The sequence below is a fragment of the Paramormyrops kingsleyae genome, chromosome 2, assembly GCF_048594095.1.
Source record: "Paramormyrops kingsleyae isolate MSU_618 chromosome 2, PKINGS_0.4, whole genome shotgun sequence".
Classification (NCBI taxonomy): domain Eukaryota; kingdom Metazoa; phylum Chordata; class Actinopteri; order Osteoglossiformes; family Mormyridae; genus Paramormyrops; species Paramormyrops kingsleyae.
In genome coordinates, this window is record NC_132798.1 from 12,233,112 (window position 1) to 12,255,559 (window position 22,448).

A 22,448-nucleotide genomic window follows, 5' to 3' on the forward strand; every position below is an offset into this window, starting at 1 on the left:
TTAACCTCAGCATCGATATCCATCTCCTCAGCTAAAGAACCACCATGACACATTATAGTAATTTCCATGATGAGAGGAATATGAAATGTTGGTACACATTCACTTCTGGGTACCCCAGGTATATTACTCATCCTTTTAGCCATATAAAATGAGCACGGGTTTGTCGGGGGTGGGGGGTGGACAACGACAATTAAACACCATGCTGTTTGTGCAAACAAGACCTCGACAACTACATTGTAATGATATCTATGCCGCCGCAGATCAGTTTTACAACCTATTAGGCAGATGGCCATGTACCAGCCGCATAGCTAATTACACTGTGCCCGCTATGTGATGGCCAAGCATGGGTAGGCCTCGGGGGGTGGATGGGCACACGGAATCGCTCTCACGTGTAATGGCTGTCCTGGGGACGGCCTCTCGCTGCGGGCAGCATATGTACGCTACGGTGCGTATGCCTTATTCCCCACAGCCACGGTGGCCCTCTCTGGAATCTACGGGGGGATGTGATGTCAGTGCTCGCGGGAATATGTGAAACGAATGGATGTCGGGGAGGTAGGAAGGATCCGCACCGCCGGATATTGCTGCACGTAAACACTTCAGGTCATAAAAACACAGCCTTCATCTCCCCATCTGTCGTGCTGCAGGCGATTACTCATGACTGGTTTTTTATTAAAATATGCATATACTGTATATGCAGCATAGGCCTGTTCTGGATAAGTGGTTATGGAAGATGGATGGATGGAAGTATGTGCATATTTACATATTTATGTGCGTAGGTATGTTTTATTTTAAGCAAAGATTATGCATTTTTGCATTGACCGTCTTTGGAAAGGCATTAGTTTGTGCTGCGTCATTAGCAGGAGGCAGATTTAGCAGGCGGCTCTTTATTAACGTTGGAAATATATATATATATATATATAATTTAATATAATTTAAACAGCATGAGAGCAATGAATGAGGAGGGTCAGCTCCGATGACCCCTCCATGTTTAATGAGGTCATTAGGCCGGTCAGAGCGGCGCGGGAAATGAATAATTAATCGGGTAACAGTGTTTATAGTCGTCGCCAGCCGTAATCCCTGCCGTTTTGGATTGTTAATCGCACTCCGCGCATCAGCACGACGGCCAGCATGCGGAGGCCAGCGGAATGGCGCTCCGGCGATATCCCCGCCAGTCCACTTCCTGTTTTCCACACGCAACCTGCGTGCGGCGTTTTGGCGGCGGCGCTAATCGGAGGAGCGTCGCGGACGCCAGCTAGCAGGGGCCTGGTAAACAAGAGGATTTGCGCGCGTGCATATGCCAGCGTCACAACATCCCGCCGCCCCGACAGTCAGCGCGGAGCTTCGGAATCCACGCGCCAGGGGCTCGCGCTGGCCGCTTAAATAGAGAGGCGCGCTGGGACAATTAATGGTGGCGGGATGCAGCTTAAAATATTAAAAATTAGATAAATATTTATTCATTGCCTCACTCGTTATGATGCGAAGTAATATGACTCGTATTTCTTTGAAAATATTTTTTTTCAGGACCTTTGTTCCTAATTTAGGGGCGTTGAGAACCCTTTTTCATTACAGGTTCATATAAAGCGAGATATTTCAGTACCGTCATTTTTTATTACAGGTTCGCGTAACACGTTGTGGCCTACAGCAGAACTGTAGCCGTAACAGAATCAGTATGATTAAATGTCTTATAAACAAAGACCCCGTCCCCACCCCCGTCAGCTCGGTGGTAGGAGCAAGCAGGATGCAACACCGACAATTACGCTTTTATCCCGAAGCCCGTCCAGTAACCTATAAATAAATTGAACAAGATGAAAGGAAAATACCCAGGATGGCACTTGTGTGCATCGCCATAGTAACGCGAACTGGTTTGGCCGAAGTGCTGCGGGAAGCTTTAGGTGAGGTTTGCTTTATTTAAGTGTGTCTGTGATGTCCTTCTATGCACCGAAATAGCAATTATTCTAAATAGATTCACCTTGTCAGTTTACCTTATTGGCCAATAGCCTCAATGCTGGAGTGAACTGTAATTTAATTATCCGTGTGTACTGTTTGTGTAATTGTGGCAGAGAGCAGGACAAGGCTGTTACCGTGTGGTAACCTAGCGCTGGATTTCAGCATCAGACGCTGTAGTAACGAACGCAGAAACACTTTCCTGAGGCAGTTTGTAATCAAAACAACACGCTTGTAAGATTTGTACACGTTTTCATTTTAGGTTTGGGGAAGTAAGCAGCATAAAAACACATATATGACTGTTAATGGGGAGCTCAGTGGTAGTGATGTAGTCTTACAGCTCCAGGGATTGGGGTTCGGTGTGTGGGTGGGTGATCTAGGTATACCTTTCCTTGTATGGTATATTTTTAGGTTACTGGACCATTTTTTTTAGATTATCTCTACAAAGTTATGAATACAAACGTGTTTGTGAGTAGTTTGTGTGTTCATCTCGTGTTACCTGCATGTGTTTAAACTAGTGCTGTCAAACGATAAAATTTTTTAATCAGATTAATCACAGGGTTGCTGTGGCTTAATTTTGATTAATCACGATTAAATATAATTCATTTTTAATCTATATTAATCACATTTAATTTTGCATGAGCAAATATACTCAAGAAAAAAGGGAATATATGTGCAGTTAACATGTTTATTGAACATCTTGAACATGAGTCGGATGCATTCCATCTGCCACAGAAGTGCAATACCATGGACCCATATCAAAAAGCAAGATTTTTTGCTTAGTCGGACAACTTGTCGGATTTAAGGTACCTCAGTTTAAATGGTCTTTATCTTTGTTCGCTTACAATTAGCACAAACTACCGTAAATCCGACAAATAATTCAACTAATCATGAAGTCCAATTCTAGCCCGGTTAATTGCCATTGTTAGCAATATCAGTTGATAACACATTACGTGCCGTGCTTTACATATAAAACTCCGTAGCAACACATCCACAGATGCGACCGATTTAATGAGCCACAAATGAGAAGTAGTGCTTAAACAGTATAAAACTACAACTTTCCCTTCTGTTGATAAAGGGCGCAGCCATCTTGGATTCTGAACTCGGGATCCTCTGTGCTGCTCCGAGATATTTCTCGGATCTCCGAGAAACGGGAGCGTATGTCGTCACTTCCAGCTTCAAAACTCCGGAATATGTCTCGAAATACGAGTTCCGAGGGCAAATGGAACGCACTAAAACTGCCCGAAATGGGTTGACAGAGACATTTCAGGGATTTTGAATCATTCTGCGCTGCAGATGGGTTAATTGCGTTAAAAAATGTAATCAGACTAATCATGATGATGGATTAATCCGCGTTAACTCGTTAATTTTAACAGCCCTAGTTTAAACTGATTTTTTTTTCATGTGTTGCATCCAGGTAACTGGAATGGTCTGCCTAAAGCAGGTCCATATTCCTTTAGCGCACAAAGCCAAGGTCCACCACCCTCCCATAAAATTTTCCAGGGGGTTTCCCCCATTGGTAGATTTTACCATTGGGACAGGTGGGGGGGATTCCACTTAGGTAAATTTTGGGGCAGGGGGTTTGATTTGCGTGGTTTGGATTACATTGTGTTTCAGTCCAGATGAATACCCCTGGTTTAAAGTATGTGAGGAGGGTGTGACCCCCACCCCCCCAGGCTGTATCCTGTCCACTTAAGCTTCAGGCCCACTGTCGACATACGACATGTACTAGATAAGGCGGTGTTAATATTTTAGGCCCTTGGTTATAATGCAGATCAATATTTAGCATGGTATATTTTAACCTTGAATTATTTTATATTTTATGCGCGGCTTATAAATGTATATGACCTGTGAGCTGTGTCTACCGCATGCAAAGTCTTCTTTATCTATTAGGATTCTATGATAGACCAAAAGAAACTTAAATTTTTTTAAGCAGGTTAATCACATGAAGTACATTATATATACAGATCTCACGCAATGAGCTACATTTTCATGCAGATGTGGGGCTAAATGGAACTGAGTGGCTTGAAAACCTTAGCTGACGTCTGTCTGCCTTTTAATCTCCACGAGGCCATTTCTCTTCTCTTTTTTTAACCCAAATTGCCTTTTTTTTATCAATGCGTACCCACAAACACCTGGTGAAGTAGCAAATGGATTAGTTGCGGGAAGCAGGGCTGTCTTTCTGGAGCAAAAACATGGAGATTAAAGCCAATCTCTTGTTTTATTTAGTCGTCTCCCTCAAACCACGGACGTGCCTTTAATAATTCTGCAGCCATCCGCTCGATATTCATGCTATGAGGGCTGAAGCGGCGATTAGGATACAAACTAGCCAAAGTAGTCAGAGATAAAGCGCTAATAAAGAAAATAACACCAGTTTAACAAATAAGACAAGATGTCGGAAATGAATCATTCCTGGAATGATGTGAGGATTAGGGTTGGGTATTGAAAATCGGTACCGAATGGCTACCGTTTCAGGAATGGGCTATACCGATACTTCCAATAAGCACCTAGACAAATGGTGCCACTATGAGTATTTTTGCTGTTCATTCTAAGGGCGCTTTTCCACTGCACCAAGTGTTGTACTTTTGGTACTTAAATAATGTACCAAAAGTACTATACTTCAAGGTCTTAGTTTTCTACTGGCGTAAAAACTGGTACCGGTGCTGAATAACATCACAACACGAGACAGGGCATTTTGTACTCAATTCGAAAAAAGGCTATAGGCTATTAAATGGCTAGACGGTGTGTCATATTAATACCAACATCGCGTGTTATGCACATGCAATTCTTATGTGGCTAGTCATCCAGATTAAGATCAGCCTTTTTCTTTCTTTCAATTACGTACAGACATTATAGCGAGAGGGGTTTATTTCGTAAAAACATTTTTACTTTGTCGTAGGAAAAAAAGCTTAACAATTTTAATTATCATTCCTTTTATGGATTATCTAATGTACATATGTTTAAAAATCAGTTTAAAGTTTTTCTTCCGCTGCTTTTGTGTAAGTACTACATGCCTTCTCCGAAACAATCATAATCATTTTCATCCTCGATGTTTAAATCACTCCTATGTGGGTTTGTGAGAAATTGTGAGCAAAAACTCCTTTTTGCTTTATAAATACCCCAATATTTATTACAACCAAATAATACCATTCCACCCTAGTATATTATACAAAATGCTTTATTTCTTGTCCCTGCAATCCTGATTTTGTTGTATTTGTGCTTCCAACTAGATCACAATTAAAGCTGGGATCTCTTTATTTGTCCATGCATCCATTGTTATTTTTATTTTTTTTAGTTTATTGTTGTTCTCTGGCTTGCAACTTTTTTTTTATAGATGTCTGTTGTATTGTGTTTCAGAGGCAGGATATTTGCATAACCACTTGACAAAGAAAGTATTTCAAGTCCCACCCCAAAGTATTGAAGTACCGAAAAAGCACCCCGGTTTTGCACTTTCGGTACTGGAACTTTTGGTTCCAGTCACGTACCAGTAACGAAAGTAACGAAAGTACCGTACCATAAGACGTGTTGCAGTGACCGCGTTTTTAATTTCTTAACCATCCCCTAATGATGCTGATACTGCAGGTCAAATATTTTAGTTGCATAAGTGCATGTTTATATATTGTGCTCTCCAGTCATCATGACAGATGGGGTAAAGCGTTCAAAAATGTAGGCTCACTTTAGTAAATGTAATGCTTATGGAAGTAAATTGATGACAGAAGTCGCTGATGCAAAAAAGAACGCTGAGTTACTCTAATCGAATAAAAACACATTGCATTTAATAATGCTTGAATAAAAACAAATTCAATAATTCTTGAATATCTGGGGGCTGTAATTTAATGTGAATGTACATTTCAACATTGAATATTTCAGTAAAAAAATTTCAGTTGTAATTTAATTCGTAAAATAATCAGTGCAAAAGTGTTCATCTACCACAGTTCAGTTCCAAAATATACAGCTTATAAAGTTCAAAAGTTAATTCAGTCACCTGATTTCAGTTAATCTACTTTATTATTCTCAAAATAAATTTCAAAACGACAGATTCAGTTATAAACATTTGTTGTGTTTTAATGCCATCTTCATAATTCAAGAGGTGATATTCTGTCCTTTTGTTTTCCCTTTACAAATACACTGCCAAATTTTGAGTGGTTTAAAATACGAAATTCAGCCTTCTGTGTCTGGGACTAGCAGGATAATGAAGCAGCACTACAGAAACACAGGAAACAAACTTATTTTTGCAAAAAAGTTAAATTAAAATAACTGTTAAATCTCTTCACATCATGTCATGTCTATTTTTTGCACCACATTATGGAGATTAGTATCAATAAGAGTATCAGTACTTATCGATACCGCTACTTATCGGTATCAATATCAGTATCGATAAAACCCTAACGTTACCCATCCCTAGTGAGGATACACACGGTTTACCTGCCAGGGAACTGATGTGGGCTGGTGTCATGGTCTCCCGCTTCCTGGTGCCCCCTGATGGACGGGCACCCCATCCAGGGGGGGGCCCTGCCTGGTGCTCTGTGCCTCCTGGGACAGACTACCGACCTCCTATGATATTCTTACTCGATTATCGGTTATGGAAGATACATAAATGATGTTGTTGTAGTGTTATATTTGTGGTGTGATGGATGGTTGGCTGGATGGATGGTGACCGAGATGTGACTTTTGACAGTATGATGGTTAAATACAATCTGAATTCCTTTAGAGATAATTATCTGTATAACAGTTCACATACAAGTGAGGCAAATAGAACATGGCAAACATTTGTGCTGTCAAGGAGTCAACTAGGCATAAGAGCAGCTGGACTGAGCTTCCAATGAATGCCCAGGTACAAGTGTAAGTGGTATTGGAGCAGGAGATACATAACAACTAGACAGCAACGTGTAACAAAGTAAGAACCTGATAATCACCTGATAATTTACAGGCCAGAAGTGCAACATACGAGAATCTAAAGAACAAGGCATCAGGGAAAAGGCAAAAAAATAATTTTGGATTAGGAACGTCAGCTAGACAGCGTTGTATTTTCATCATGACTGAAAATGTTGTATTTATGTTATGTTATATTTCAGCATCGCTGCCCTTTTTGCTTTTAGCACTCCTGGGCTGATTTCCTGTTCTGCATGGCTGCCCCAGTCTCCCAAGGTGGGCAGGGCCACAGCACATCAGCCGGGCTGATCGCACGCTCATATGAGTGCAGCCTCCAGACAGTCTGGCTAAACACATTGGCTTCGAAGGCGTCGGTTTGCTAGTTACTCTTAGGCTGCAAACAGTGCCTGCTCAAGGAAGAAGGTGTTTTTTATGCTTAGTATTTGAGGAAGTCGTAAACTCGATAAAACTCAGTAAAACCCGATGTGAGGCCCACGTTTCATTCCACAGCGTGTATCGGAACCTTTGATTTGATGACTTTGATACATTCCCCATGGAAGTGTATGAATAAAAGAAAAAAGGAGGGCACACAATATCCACATACAGCGAGCGGGAATGGAACCCATAACATGGTGGCATGAGGCCATAGTGCTATCCACTTAGGCACTACGCTACCATTATAAAGTATAGTATTTATGAAATTTACTTGGTAGATGTTTTTGTTAGAGGTAGAAAATTCAGTAAATATCCAGACCAAGAATTTGTTCCAACCAACTAGATGAACCTAAAGAGTCACCATCAGTGAGTAGTCAGTTGATTGGTTGGAACAGATCTTGGCCTGGATTTTTACTTTCTGGACCTAAACTTTCCACCTCTGACTTTTGTCCAAAGCAATGTACAAGTGAGGACAGTCTGGGTTCAGATAGTAGGATCGGCAGGCGTCCCTGATGTATTTGTGATTAAGGTCCTTCCATTAGGACTAACCATAGGATTTGAACCCACGACCTTTTGGGCACAGAGGCCTAATTCAGTGAGCTATGCACTGGCCCATATTATGTTAGCACAGTGATGTCGCTTTGACATTAGGTTGTAAATCAGGGGTTCCCAACACTAGTCCTCACAGGGTAGTGAACATGCACGTTTAATTCTGCATAACCATGTGATTGAATGATTTATCTGCTGAACTCGTTCACCCTACTCTCGCACAGTCGAGGCTGCTCGTGGCTTAAAGAGAGTACTGGGCTCGCACGGACCGGCATACCCCGTGAGGTCACGGCTCCAAGACACGGTCAGAATATTTTATCCATGAAGTCAGCACCGGATTGCAGACATCTGGCTTGATGAAGAGATTAAAATCGAGTGCCGCTGGGAATCGGCCGCCATTCTGCATGTTTGTCTTTAGCAGTTTAATGATATTTAAATATTTGTTGTGGTCCACCAGCTCGGTTTGTATCCATAATAAGGCTTTGTTTAGTCCAGTGGAGCTAGAGTGAGATCTGCATCTACATCTTTCATATTGGCACTCTGGGAGGTTTCTGATCCGATCTGTCTTCTTGCGAGTTGTGTGAGAGCATTCCTCTTGGGGACAGTGATTGTTACCCTTTGGGATCCCACATGGGACTGGCATGTTTGTTTATTACATTTTCTCTATTATGAAGGGGTGTGGATATTAAAACTAATTCCAAGATGTTGTGGGAGTAAAAAAAGGAAGTATTGGAGTTCAAAATGGATTACCAGTGGTGAAATCAATCTGAGCTTGATTATATGTCAACCCCCCCCCCCCAAAAAAAAAAAAAAAAAAAGCTTTAACACTGTAAGCTTACCCTGGATTTCAGTCCCGGTAAAATCAAGGTGGATAATCTGTGGGCGGTGATGTTGTTCAACGGGTTAGGCTGGTGTGCCTCTGCATGGGTGGAGTGCCGTGGGCTCATTAACAAGGCCCTTAACCCCCCAAAATTCTCCAGGGGTGCCAGATAAATGGCTGACCCTTTTTGTGTCCTAAAACCTGTGTGTGTCTTAAAGGAGAACGAGATGGGATAAATGAAAATTCCGATGTAGTCATACAAACGACCCACTGCTTCAGCAGAAACCCCAGAATGAAGAGGGCAGTACTGAATCAATAAAAGTGAGCCTCGCACATCGTCACAGAGACCACCTCTGTCACCCGGCCTGTCCTTTCTGCTCCAATCGCTGAGCTTCTTCCGCAAGCACAACGAGGAGCTTGTTCAGTGAAAGCCTGCATCCAATTATCTCGCTCAGTTCCCGGGAAGGCCAACGACACTTACAATGTCTTCATTACCGTCCCTGCGAGGGATTTGTAGAGGGGGGGCAGGTATTAATAGACCTGGTCGCGGTGGGTTCCGGTCACTGTAGCGAAAGGGTAGGAGTGGACCGGTCTTTGCGGATTAGCCGATGGTACGAGAGAAGTGTCTGTCCAGTTTGGAGGCGGGGATCCCGGGGTCTGGGGGTGGAGGTGGGCCAAAAACTGAACAAGGCATGCTGGGTAGCCCGTTAGCCATCCAATCACGTGCGGTCACACAATCAAAGCCGTCTGTCGGGTGTATTCCGCTCACCTTTCCCCCTGGGAACCTTGCCATGCCCCCCAACACCCACACCACATTCTCAGAGCATGGTCCTCGGAGGGGGAAGGCAACAGAAGTCACGACAGCTACTCGTGTAAGGGATTCTGATCCCCCCTGGAGGTCAGGCCATTACACTTATTAGAATCCCACCCCACCCCCTCCCGTCAGCATCCCTGTGTCTAGGAGGGAAATTAAAACAGGCAGCATGGTGTTTGCACATTCCAAGCGGATTAGATGTGTCGATTGAACAGGATTGCCCTGTTGGTACTCGTGGGCCACTAATTTTTATACAGGCCCTTCTGTTCTTATTAAATAATTCAGCAACATACAAGCCACACAGCTATCAGCTTATGGGTCAATACACTCATATAGATTAAACAAGAATACCTTGGAAAAGTGTCATCAGCCTAATGCCATTTTATAAATGTTTTCAGTGCATTTGTGCATGTGCATTTCTCCCAGACGGCCATGTCAGCATTTAGCCCCACTCCATAAAAGTACCTTCAGAGAAGGTCCAGAAGGATCCCGGGGATGGGATGGACGCGCCAACCTGCAGTGTCGCTTCCCATGTCTGCCGTTCTTCTGTCCAATCAAAGCATCTAGACGGAGTGGGCCTTGACCTCACCAGCGTCTCTATGCCGGCGAACATTTGTCTCGCTGTGGGAGCGGTGCAGAGCAAACTGCAAATGAGTCGCACCTCTGTGCCCCTGCTTTCAGAAGTTGTTACATTACCGCCTCGTACTGAGTCCTAAAAGTCCGTAATCAGCCATGGTACTGGAAGGGTGGGCACCTGAAACTACCTATAAATGCTCTAATTTTATGCAGGCACTGTTGAAGAATGAGGAACTCTGTAAAGTAGCTGCCCCCCCCCCCCCATGTTTTCCAGACCTGCTTACCTAGTCTAGGATTGAGGTGGGCAAGTAGCCATTTGTAGGACGCACAAGACGCACTGTCACATTCACGCAGTGCCGAAACGCCAGGCCAGCTCAGCTCTCAGCGTGCTCTTGGATCACAGGAGGGAAGCCGTCGTAAGCATGGAGAGAGTGCCGAGCAGACCCGAATCGTACCCACAGCCCTGAGGCGTGAGGTCAGCCAAGAACTCACATCATTCTGCCTTTGCTTGTTTGTTTTGGTACAATAATAATAATATTAAAGCAAAACTCTTCTGCTGTTCCCAGATAGCCCACTACATGTACATAGCATTAAAAAATAACAAATGTTAAAGCCAAGAGAAGCTTATGGCACCATATGTGTCTGGTCATCTAAACACTGCCATACGGAAAATAAAAATCATCACTTACCAAAAATACCTATAACTATAGCAATGAGTACAATCAAAGCTTACACACGTGTATATATACACAATTCATACTTAATTTGATTGTAGTACAATACATAAACTATCGATAAATATTAAATACTATACTATTTATATCATTCCTATATATATAATACACAGAACTGAATGTTCTCAGCAAGATCTAGAACAAGATGTCGGGGACATTTTAATAAGAAAAGCACATTTGTGCAGGTAGTGCACCTCCTGTGAAGATGCGTAGTGCCCAAGGAGGAGTTGCTCAGTGGCTTCTCACAGCAAAGCTGTTACACGGGGTGTGTTCCAAAAGTTATACATGCCCCCAGCTAAGAGCTCGGGTTACCGCCAACTGTGGTAAGAGGGAATTAAAAAGCTCCCAGTGCAAACACTAACTAGAGGCTCCCTCTGAGGCTGCAGTCCGCACACACGAGGCAGGAAGGAAGTCTTTGATATTCTCCCAGAATTCACTGGGGGATAAGCAATTTAAAGTGTCCAATGTGGATGTGGCATTTACTAAGCATTGTTTTTATTTATTTAGTGCCCTGTTTTGGGTTGGCGCCCCATCCTGGGTTGTTCCTGCCTTGTGCCCATAGTCTCCAGGATAGGCTCCAGACCCCCCCCCGCTTCCCTGAATAGGATAAGCGGTGGCAGAAAATGGATGGAATTTATTTAGCACATTTTAAAACTGATGTTTTAAAAAGGATGCAAAATTGAACATGTAGTATTTCTGAATAAACTGATCAACTGTTAGCAGTTTACTGTTAAGTGTTTTAGTGGCCGGGCAGACAAATTCTTAAATTAGGTTAAAAGATATGACAGTATAAAACCCACTTGTGAGTAATCATCTTTTTTGCAGTGGTTGCACTATTTAATTTCACAGGGCATCTATCTAATCGCTTCCATTAGAGCATTGCAGAGAGTTGAGAAAAAAACAACTGCATGAATTATAGAAGAGAAGCTGTTTTAATTATATAAATTATTGTATTGGGCCTTGATACTCTAGTCCATAGCCTGCTCTGAGTAATTGCTCAGAGAATTTCACGGGAATAAAAAGATGACGTTCTTGTGTAGAGCCACCTGAATTAAAAATTAAAGTGGAACTTTATTACACAGTCTTTTAACAAAACTTGGCATGTTTAGATGCAGGTACAATTTTTCATCAGGCCACAAAGATCAGTGTATATATTTTTTTTATTCCCCCGGGGTAGTGGGTGGGGGCAAGCTGTCATTTTAAATCAATGATGTTTTTTCTTTTCATTTTAATGATTTCAGGTTGTTTTCTCTGCTATTCTCTGTTAGCCTGTTAGCCTCTCGGGTAAAGCATTGAACTGTCCCTCTGTAAGACAGAAATTACATCCAGGGGAATATGATCATGAGTTGATATCCCAGCATCCTTAGCGAGGCTCGAGCAGCTATGGACAGGGGCCGTAAATATCTGTAAAATTCAGAACACCAGCATCTTTAAAAATATATCATTATATTTTCTGTAGCTTGGGTCAGCTGTGAAACTTGGATTATTATTATTAGGTGCCATCAAGTTTGTATCACCTCCTGGTGACCGTATAGACAGCATTTCTCCTGAATGTCCTGTCTTCTGTGGAACTTATACACAGGAAATGGTAAAAAAATATTGAGCAAATTTCCAATCCAGGCGGGTTGGTCTATTACTGTGACATTCGTTCTCAGTGGCTGACAGATTCTGTGGCTTTGCGTGAAGGCATGTAATATCGGGCCTAAATCTGGCGATAGATTTTAAACGCAGAAGGAAGGGGAGAACTCCGAACGAGCGTGTGCCTTTCAGAATGGCTGCCAGGGAACATGGCGCTCTCATAGAGGGAAGTGCGGCCTTGTCGCGGCATTTGACCGCACACACTAGCAACTGAAGGAAGTGTCCGTTTTCATGGCCAGATTCTCTGCTCCGTCAGCCTTCAGTCAGAAACGTGTGTCTTTCTGAGATTCTCAGGGTTTTTTATGTTTTCATTTATTTTTTTTTTGGCTTTTTTCGGTGCCTTGATTACAATCACGAATCCCCACAGGACACAGAACCGGGTATGTCTAAATGGAGGTGTATCCATGGCAACACACAGCCGTAGATGCACGTGTTTGTTTTATGCTGCGTGTATGTGCCATGGGTGGTCCACTTTATAAAGCATGTACTGACGTTATAGTCCAACAAAGCTTTTTTCAGCTGAAACAAAATCGTTAGGGGAATTTATGCTAAAGCTTATCACTCACCTTGTATAACCATTTATCCAGTATGGGCCCAAAGTGGGCTTAAAGCCCATTCCAGGGCACCAGGCAGGGGTGCACACTGAGCAGGATGCCAGTCCACAAGGTGCAGCACACATTCTGGGCAATTTACCGTCCCCAGTTCACCTAACTGCACGTTTTGAGAGAGCCCAGAGGAATATGGGGACTCCGCACAGTCAGAGGCATGACGTCCACCCATGCAGAGTGACATGAAAACAGGCATTGAAATGGCTTTCGCATGTGATATGACTGAGAGCTGAACTAGTACACAGGTAATACCTTATTTTAGGATAAACACCCCCCCCCCCCCACTGCCAGTGTCCCCTCTGAAAGTATGAACAGGTGGTTTCCAGAACAATCTTGTCAGAGAGACAAAAACAGAGTTTTTAATTATGGATAAATCTTCAAGACCCTACAGCTGTGTAATTTTTGCATCAGTAAATGTCAAAGAAATGTAATAATGAATAAGTAAATTATTAGAATCCATGTTCACCTTTAGTCCAACTGTTAATGGCTTAAACCTGTTCGTGGGTGTTTTACTTAGACAAAATTTGGTGGGTCTAAGCTACTAGAGGCAGGAACAAGACATCTGATTGGTTGGTCCTGCCTTCTCTAGTTGCTTGGACCTACTTCATTTACAGTCTGGTTATCTCTCTGAACCAATCATTTTTCCTTCTGCTCTTTTTGTGTATGTAAACCTCCCACTAGCCATAAACCAAACAACATTGTGCAGGGATGCTGTTCTGTCCCATAATGCCCGGCACATGTCCTACTGGTGCTTCAGTAAACATAAATGGCTAAAGTGTGAAGCTGTATCACTTTTTTTTAGCTAAAAGGCTCCTTGAATTGTAACGTAATAATTCACCCTTTAGCATGAACATGCTAAACGGTCTCTTCCCCAAGGAAAGCTGGCTGTCCGTTCATGCGCCTGCCGTCTTTCTCTTTCAAGTTACTTCCTCACAAAATTTCCGTCACGTCGAAAGACTTAAATCTGGAGTCCAGCCTCCTGCCAGCGACCTCAGTTCAGGCCGCCTGCCTGTACTCTGATCATCCCTAGTCTCAAAAAAAAAAGATGAACAAATATTCAAATAAGCAACCCGGCATATGAGTGACGGCTAATCGTATGCGGATGTGGCACATCTGTGCATGACTGGATCCGCCCACTCGGTCCTGCTGTCCCATGGGTCAAAATTTTAGTCTGTGGCGGCAGGATGGTGGAAAAGGAAATGGTTTAACAGGCAGAACACGTTGTCCACCTTCAGAGTCGCCTGTCATCCTGTCTTAATCCCGGGCAACCAGCACAACATTCTGCTCAGTCCCAAGGGCCCACAGACTCTGGCTCCAATGCACGTATATATAATAATCTATAAAAAAATATATATATATATTTCCCCATGTCAGCGTGAAATTTATCCTTAAGGAATTCCCACCTGTCCTCTCGATTTCCCGCTTTCAGAAGTAATACCACAGATTCTATTTTCGCTGAAGCCTGAAAATGATTTAAATCTATTTTTTTCATGTGCACGATAGAGGCTAACCTGCCTAAAAGCACTCTGTGATGCCAGTTGAATATGACAGTTAATTAATTTTAATATAAAGTCCAGTAATTTGTCATGAATAGCTGTTAGTTGTACTTATACATCCATCTCCCAGCAAAAGGTCAAGGGTCGGGGGGGGTGGTCAAGGCAGGAGGCAGCCTGGACAGGATACAAGTCCATTGCAGGATTTGAACCCCCAAACCCAGTAGTGTGAAGCCACAATGCGGCCTTTGAGCCATCTTTGGTGTCAGCTGTACATTTGTGTGTGGTCAGTTTGACCTCCTCATGCACTCTGTGCTGTGTGTTAAACACCATGCGTGATCTTTCCATGCTGTGCGTCATCTGATTAACTCCTCCCCCCGTATTATCACCCTGCATGTGGATCATGTGACTACTGCATCTGCCTGCCTATTGGGCACTTTGGCCCAACGGCATGTAGTGTAGCTTCCCTCCCATCCTCAGATTATATTGTGTGTTAAAAAACAATCCGTGCACTATGCCAGCTCCCCTCCCTCACACAGAAAATACTCTGAGTTTGTCTGGAAGACCTTTACAGAGTCGTTAGGCAGTGTTTAGCCTATGAGCCATTGCTCTCAGAGAGACACAGTGCAATGACCTCAGCGAACTGCATTAAGATAAAAGGATCTTGTTCGCTGCACGTGTGACTGTGTGCACATACAGTATCAGCTCTGAAGTGACAGCATTAAACTCTTGATGAACAAAAATGCCAGGTGCTGTGTGCCCGCTCCCCGGCTGCCTGATCTTCACGTTATAATCATTCTGAGTGGCCAGGCATTAAAAAGGTTTTGTGTTTTTAACCTCCTGCCATCCCCCGCCACCCGCCACTTTTAATCCTCAAGCTGACTTTTGAATCTTTGCTTTTTACACTCACACACCGACACAAACGCCGGAAAAGTGTAATGGGAGAAATGAGTGTAAGCGGAGGAGTGGAAAGGGGAGAATCCATGCGGAAAGCAGGACAGTAGGGGGGGGATATCAGAGCAGTGGGTGTGCAGTTGTTCTTTCTCGATGTCAGAACAGCTGGAATGTGATACTCGGGTTCCTCAGGAAGGTGTGGGGGCACATCCCACTGGGCATGCCCGCATGTCGCTCCAGTGCAGCTTGACACTGCTGTTCAGGGCAATGCCTGCAAATTGGGCAGCTGGCCCCATCCGGCGAGAGCCGTCTGCCAGCAGAGGAAGGGCAGTGCGAATCAGTGCCGCCGTGGTGGGATGGGGGGGGCGGGCACACCTGCGTGGTCTCTTCTTCACAGCACCCAACTGACTGCCTCCTGCATTTGTTTGTTAGGGTGTGTTAATTAGCGAATCCAACAGACGTCCGTAATAAAGAGAAGATGAAATATGATGCAGTCTGTCATCTGATGAGCCTCTCCATTTGGAGAGGCTTGGGGACTTATGTTTTAATTAGTTCTATTAATTATAAATATTTATCACAGGTAAATGTCAGGTAAGCCATTCTAACTCAAAGACTCACATCCTCATTTTTACAGGATTTTAGGACAGAAATCCAAATCACGTTCATTGTTCAAAGTGAGAGCCACCCTCAGCGCCAATGTTTTGTCTGGGCGCCCAGAATTTCTAGCTGCACCCCTGAAGACAGGACTAAACTTCATTTGAAATATGCATCCTGCTGTCATAAAACACACATGTAGGGTAATATATAGACACCATTCTCCAAGCTGCATGCTTTTTGATCATAGTAGTACACCAACATACACACTCCCCTGTTGGGGGGATTCAAACCCCAACCCTGCAGGTGTGAAACAATAGTGCACCCCACTGAGCCACCATGTTCCTTTTTTAGCATTGCAAAGGAAGGCAATTTGTGTGAGAGACAGTCACAATTGTTAAAGCCTAATAATGCGCACATTTGTGTTATCAAGCCCGGATTTCCTACAGGCTGCTATGGAAAAGAGCAGCTGAGGCCAGATTTGCGTGTAGTTTGCCAAGCGTTACACAATTTTGAATATTTTAGATATGTAATTTTCTCTCTCCTTTTCTCCTAAGTTGAATTGAGAGTTGCCTGATTATAATGCTCCTTTGCATCGCCATGCCAACGCCGTTGCGCTTTGGTTTTCATAGAAAAAAAATGTCTTAGTCCATGGCAACAGAGTCAAAGAAACTTTTGAGGCACGGTGACGTAACCTGGGTGCTGGCGGTGAACGAGGGTCCCGGCTGCAGTAATTGGAGGGAAGCTATTTTGTACCAATATCGTGTGTGTTTCTTTATGTATTGGCTCTGTCACTAGGGACTGTGGCATTCAAGAGTACCCCCCCCCATTTTGTATGTGAGTCGATCGTTAATGAAGGCATTAAGGTGGTGAGGCAGTCAGATGCTTTTGGAATACTTCAAAATGCTAAAAAAAAAACATTAAAAAACATAATATTTTTTTATTTGTCACATGAGAGTCACTCCCTGCCTGTCATTGCACACAGTGCTAATTAGTATTCATGGGGACGGTCTTAATTCGTTTAAGATAAAATGCAGAGGATACGAGGTTGATGCACCAGAACGGAACTTATTTAATTTGATCTGCCCAAGTTTAATTAATATTTAGAAAATGGATGCAAAATGCCAGTCGATGCAGAGCAGAGTTTCGTTGGAGGGCTCGCCGTGCCCGGCAGTAAATCCTTAGATGGCATTCGCTTCAGATGTCAAAAAAAAAATCATAATTATAAAAATAAGATTTTGAAGGAGTTTGACATTGCGCTGCATTTAATTTCATTCCTAATTGGGATTTATGTGTGTGTTTTATTTTTGTTTGTGAAATGGAAAACACATTGTTTATTTTCATGGGGAAGGGGCAAGACACTGGGGGGGGAGGGCTCTCATTTATTCATTGTTTGTTCTTTTGCTCTCTTCCCCTCAGAATGAATACACTTGTCTCAGGCCACTGCCGGGCGTGTGGCTTGGGGATCTGTCTGCGATTCACTGAACGGTGCGAGCGACGAGAGAACGGGACGGACAGAACCCAAACTGAAGCCTGAGGAGCCAGCCGGCTCATTCACCCGTACATGTGACACATGCGGCATTTTTGTTTCGCTTAAATTTTTTGCTTAGTCTTTCTATATCCGGCTCAGCCCACCTCTTTCTCCGACGCTTCGTTTTGTGTCAGGCCATCGCGGGTCTCCGGGGACCGTGAAATCCCTGTGGCCCCCAAACATGCATGTGCCCCGTATTCAGACATTGGGGGGGGGGGGCGCACTTCTCACCCAAAATCATTGGGTCATCAAGACTGAGGGCCCTCAGGATAGCAGTGTGATGCCAGGTGGCGAAGGATAGGTGGAATATCCAGACACTGCTGGGCACAGCGCCCCCTCCTGGCTGCGAACTGCCAGTGAGGACAGGACCTTGGGCAGGGGCACTCACAAGTTCCCCAGAGGGTCTGTGCCAGCCATTAAGGAGCAGCGCTTTTGGAGGCACAGGACTCCGTCGGCCTACCCCGCGGTGGCCCCACTACCCGCAGTTGGCCCTCATACCCGCGCGTCGGCCCTTCGGAAAGGGCCAGACCTCCAACTCATGCCCTTCAGACTAAACATCTTTTGTGTCGTCCTTCCAGTTGAATGCCCCCCCACGCTCGTCGCCTTCTTTCATCTGCAGCTTCTAAGTCTTTGTTGTGGAAGAGAGTTTTATCTTCAATGAAGAGACCACTCAAGGATCTTCGCCACTTCCTCCCCCGTTTCCTGTCACTGGCCGTTAATTGACCTGCCCGCACGTGCTGTACATGACAGAGGGACTCTGTACAAATGAGGACCCCCACACTGCATGTACACGTGACGCTCCCTTGCCCCCCCCCCCCCCCCGGGGACACACACATGCACACACTTCCTGCTGCAGAGGACACAGACTCCAGCAGGGTCTTCTGTAGATGTGCTGGGGAAGATCAATTGGCAAAGTCCCCCCCATCCCACCCCTTCTGCGATGATGGATCGCTGCTCTACACTTATGGACCCCCCCCATCAATAATAAATCACACTAAAATGGGCCCTCTCCTCTCACTGAGCCTGGGCTATCAATAACGGGCTCTTTCCTGAGCCCCTTGGCTAGGTCCCCACGGTGACCTGTTTCCGAGCACACTCCTCATTCCGGTGCATCCTTTGCGCAGAGGGTCCGTGTTCTGGTGCACACCTCTGGGGACAGCTTACACCATCGGACAGGCCGTGGGGGCTCGGTTCTGTGCCTGGCAAGTCCAGAGGAGTTCAATCGAAGGGCAGGAGGGAGTGAGGCACCGTCACTGCGTAATTTTGCTAAGGGAAAAAAGGTGATTCACAGTGTGCTGCCAATTACAGCCGCCCCTCGCCACCAACAATCCCGACGGCAGCCTCGGGTCCGGCTGGTAGCCAGGATCCAGTGGTGGCGTCTGTTTTTTTGGCAGGTCCGCCATTAATGAAAAAAGACACTTGGGTTGATTTATATTTATAAGCTAAACCCTGGGATCTCAAAATGTGTCATGTGAGGAATAGTCTGAATGACGAGTAGAATGGATCATAGGATATAAATGTGGAAGGTTCTAAAATAAGCTGGATGTTTTTTTTTATTCTTTATTTTATTCTTTTAATTTCAAGCTCAGTGCAGTCAGTATTACAGGTTTAACGTGAATGTTCCGCATCCCATCGATCTGGACCTCTGTAGATCTACTCTGAAGAACATGCATTCATGTTCACCGGTGAGACTGGAGGAGGCTGAGTGTGATTTTTTTTAAATTGGAATATGACCCATTTGAAAAGAACAAACTCATTAGGTTAGATAAGAACATCGAGGAGTGAGGTGTGACATTAATGTGTTCCCCTGTTAGGACAAGGGAACGTTCTCACTGCTCCCTCATGAGGAACATCATGTAGCTAGTCTCCACCAGCCCAGCCCGGGTGCTTTAAAACAGACCTCAGGCAATTCTGGAATTAAATACATGTTGAGGGTATAACCCCTTATGCTCTGTACCTATAGGCCTGCTGTATACAGGAAGCACTCTGTCACGTGGTACATTCCCAGTGATTCCTCTGAACCCAAAGTCCAGAACCATGAAGAGAGGAAGACCTGAAAAGAAAAACCCACTGTTGTAACCCCCCCCCCCCCCATCTTTGAAAGTTATGGATTTTTTTTAAGAAATTATATCGAATTGTCACAAAACGGCGTTTGTCATGTTTTTATAATGATGTTGTTGTAAAAATCAATATGAAAATATAAACTGGTTTTTTGGAACATTATCACTAAGCTGTTTTTATTTAAAGAAACAAGGTTTTTGTCTCCAGTATCACATCCATCCATCCTTCAACCATTTATCCAGGTCAGGGTTTGGTGGGGGTGGGGGCTCAAGCCTGTCCCAGGCAGGGCAGGGCATAAGATTGGGGTACACCCTAGATCGGATGCCAGTTATGCATGAAGCCGTACACTGCAGGCAGTTTCGGGGCAGCCGTTAGCCTGAGCCCATGTATTTGAATTGCGGCCGGAAAACCTCATGACACAGGGAGAGACCAGCTTCACACACGCTGAGCAGAGGTGACATCCAGCCACCTGGAGGACTGAGGTGACAGTGCTGCTCTCTGAGGCCCCCCATGGGTGTGCATGTTCATTTAAATGCCGGCTTAATTAAGGTCAGGCAGAAGCTTACAATGAATCATAATTATCCTGTTGAATTATACGCATTGCATCTCATCTGATGTTTTAAAAGTCTTTCCTTCCGTGGTCATTCCTAATTGGGATTCTTTTGGTTAGAGTATATTTTGTCTGTTGCTGTACAAATCAGACGGATAATTCTCACAAATATTTTGAAGAAATGAAACCATTCTAAAGCTTAGAGTTATCCTTGCAGAGGGTAATATGTTTTAAATTCCATTCTTGATGTGACCTAGGATTATGAGTACAAGAGTAATCAGTTGTCTAAGCGAATAAATTAATTAATCCCAATTAACCTGGACAGCGATGTAGACTGAGGTGCAACCCAGTTCTGAAGCATCTCTGCTTGTCTCTTTTAAAGAATTATGAATATTTTGGTCCAGTCCCTATCATTAATTACAGTACATGTGGTGTGTAATTATCATGATAGGTCAAATCGGGAGTTCAGATTTTGCGCTGCGTGTGCCGTAATTAGAGGAGGGTTGTGATGAAGGAAGGACTGACAATGGGTCGTAAAGACCATACCCGGAAACCTTGCCCTAATTAAAAAAGAAAAAAAAAGGTAGACAAATCTGTCAAGGAAGGCTAACACCTCGAAAGTCTCAGCGATGGAGTGGGATATGCCCCATCGCCCTTCACACTACTTTTTGATGTGTCCTGGCTTCCAGTACTGCTGTAATCTGGTAATTGTCTTTGATGTTCAACAAGCCATGAGTGAACCTACCACCTACTTATCCAGTACAGACCTGGAGTCTAATCCTAGGCTGTGTAGATCACAAGGCTGGGGACATGCTGGATGGGATTTTGTCCATCACAGGGCTCACACACACACATACTCAAATGCTATGGGTAACTTAGAGATGTCTATTACCCTAACCATATGTCTTGTAGAGAGGAAATCAATGAACAATCATTATTCCTCTACCGTACTTACAACATTAGAATGTGGGGGACATTTAAAGCAAGAGAAGTAGTGGTTATATCCTGGCTGCTGTTATCTTCAGAAGGATTAGACCGTGGGGTCATGCTTTCGAAGGTCAGCAAAGGTTAGCTTGAAACTACAATACTAGTTCGCTGGGGGTGTCAGCTTGCAAAAAGTAGCTATACTTGATTCCAGCACTTTTTGCCTTTAGCTACAGGCAGAGAGAGCTGCTTTAGCACGCCTCATGAGCCCTCTAACCACCCTCAGTTCACCACCCCCCAGTCCCAACTCATTTGTTCTGGTCCCTGGACACGCCTTGCTGTTACATCTTCATGGACACACTTACTCTGAATGACCACAGTCATATTAATGAGTTAAAGAAAAACATTAGCTAAGATATATCCTCCCTCCCCCAGGACCGTGCTGACTTCAAATTAATATGTCTGTTGTTTGCATTTTTAAAGCCAAGTGTGACAGAAGTGTGAACTTATGTATTAATCTTACAAGTCAGTGAAGTCCAGCAAAATCACAGCCTCTCTCACTCTCTGTCTTTGTCTGTTTAAATAGAGCCGCGTGAGAAAGTGCAGGCCTCAGAGGAGAGTGCTGACTGGCCCCCACCCCCGCCATGGCAGCCGTGACCCCATACAGTACGGCGAATAAATATGCTTATCCATGCAGAAAGCCATTCACACACACACACACACACACAAACTCATTCACACACATAGACTCAGACACACACAAACCCATTCATACACACAGAGATACACTGAAAGCTAATTTATTTAGCTACACTCATACAGGCGGTGTAATGTATGAAAGGTGTGCATGTTCTCTTCATGTTGGACGGATTCCCTCCCACAGCCCAAAAACACACAGTTAGGTACCTCTAAAATGTGCACATGTTCTTGGTAAAACACTCATTCACACACACACACACACACACATAGAATCAAGCACTCAATCACTCAAAAACAGCCTGTGAAAGTTCACAAATCTTCACAAGAGTGTATATGCGTGTATAGGGCAGTTTGCATGTGTCCTTGGGGGCCTTTGTGCCCTTATATACACATACAATGTCTTCTCAGCAGAAGCCGGAAGCTGGAAGCCCAGAGCCACGACTGTGAGGAAACAAACCAAAGTGCTGCTCTTGCATTTCTAAAAGGCCTTTTGACCGCAACCTCCTAACTCAGGGTAAGCTGGGACAGGAGGCAGCAATCTGCCCAGATTCTCTGTTTTAGGTTGCATCCAGGAGCCTGATGGGGAGAATCTCTGGTTGAAAGGCAGAAGAAAGGCAAGAGTGGAGAGAAAAAGAGAGAGAGCGAGGGGAAGAGAGGGACCTTTAACGGGTGCTGACAGAATGAATAGGAGACCTGAGTGTAAGAAGAAATG

At 44.2% G+C, this 22,448-nt stretch overlaps 1 protein-coding gene across 3 annotated transcripts in view; it reads left to right on the forward strand.

Moving 5' to 3' along the window:
• Positions 1-19,725, forward strand: part of LOC111851777 (leucine-rich repeat transmembrane neuronal protein 4-like) — a 37,732-nt gene extending 18,007 nt beyond the window's left edge. For all 3 annotated transcript variants that reach the window (XM_072705738.1, XM_072705737.1, XM_072705735.1), the window contains one exon: positions 17,391-19,725. In XM_072705738.1, the coding sequence (XP_072561839.1) occupies positions 17,391-17,456 (66 nt within the window). In that variant the 3' untranslated portion in view covers positions 17,457-19,725. The remainder of the gene's footprint in view (positions 1-17,390) is intronic.
• Positions 19,726-22,448: the final 2,723 nt, after the last annotated feature.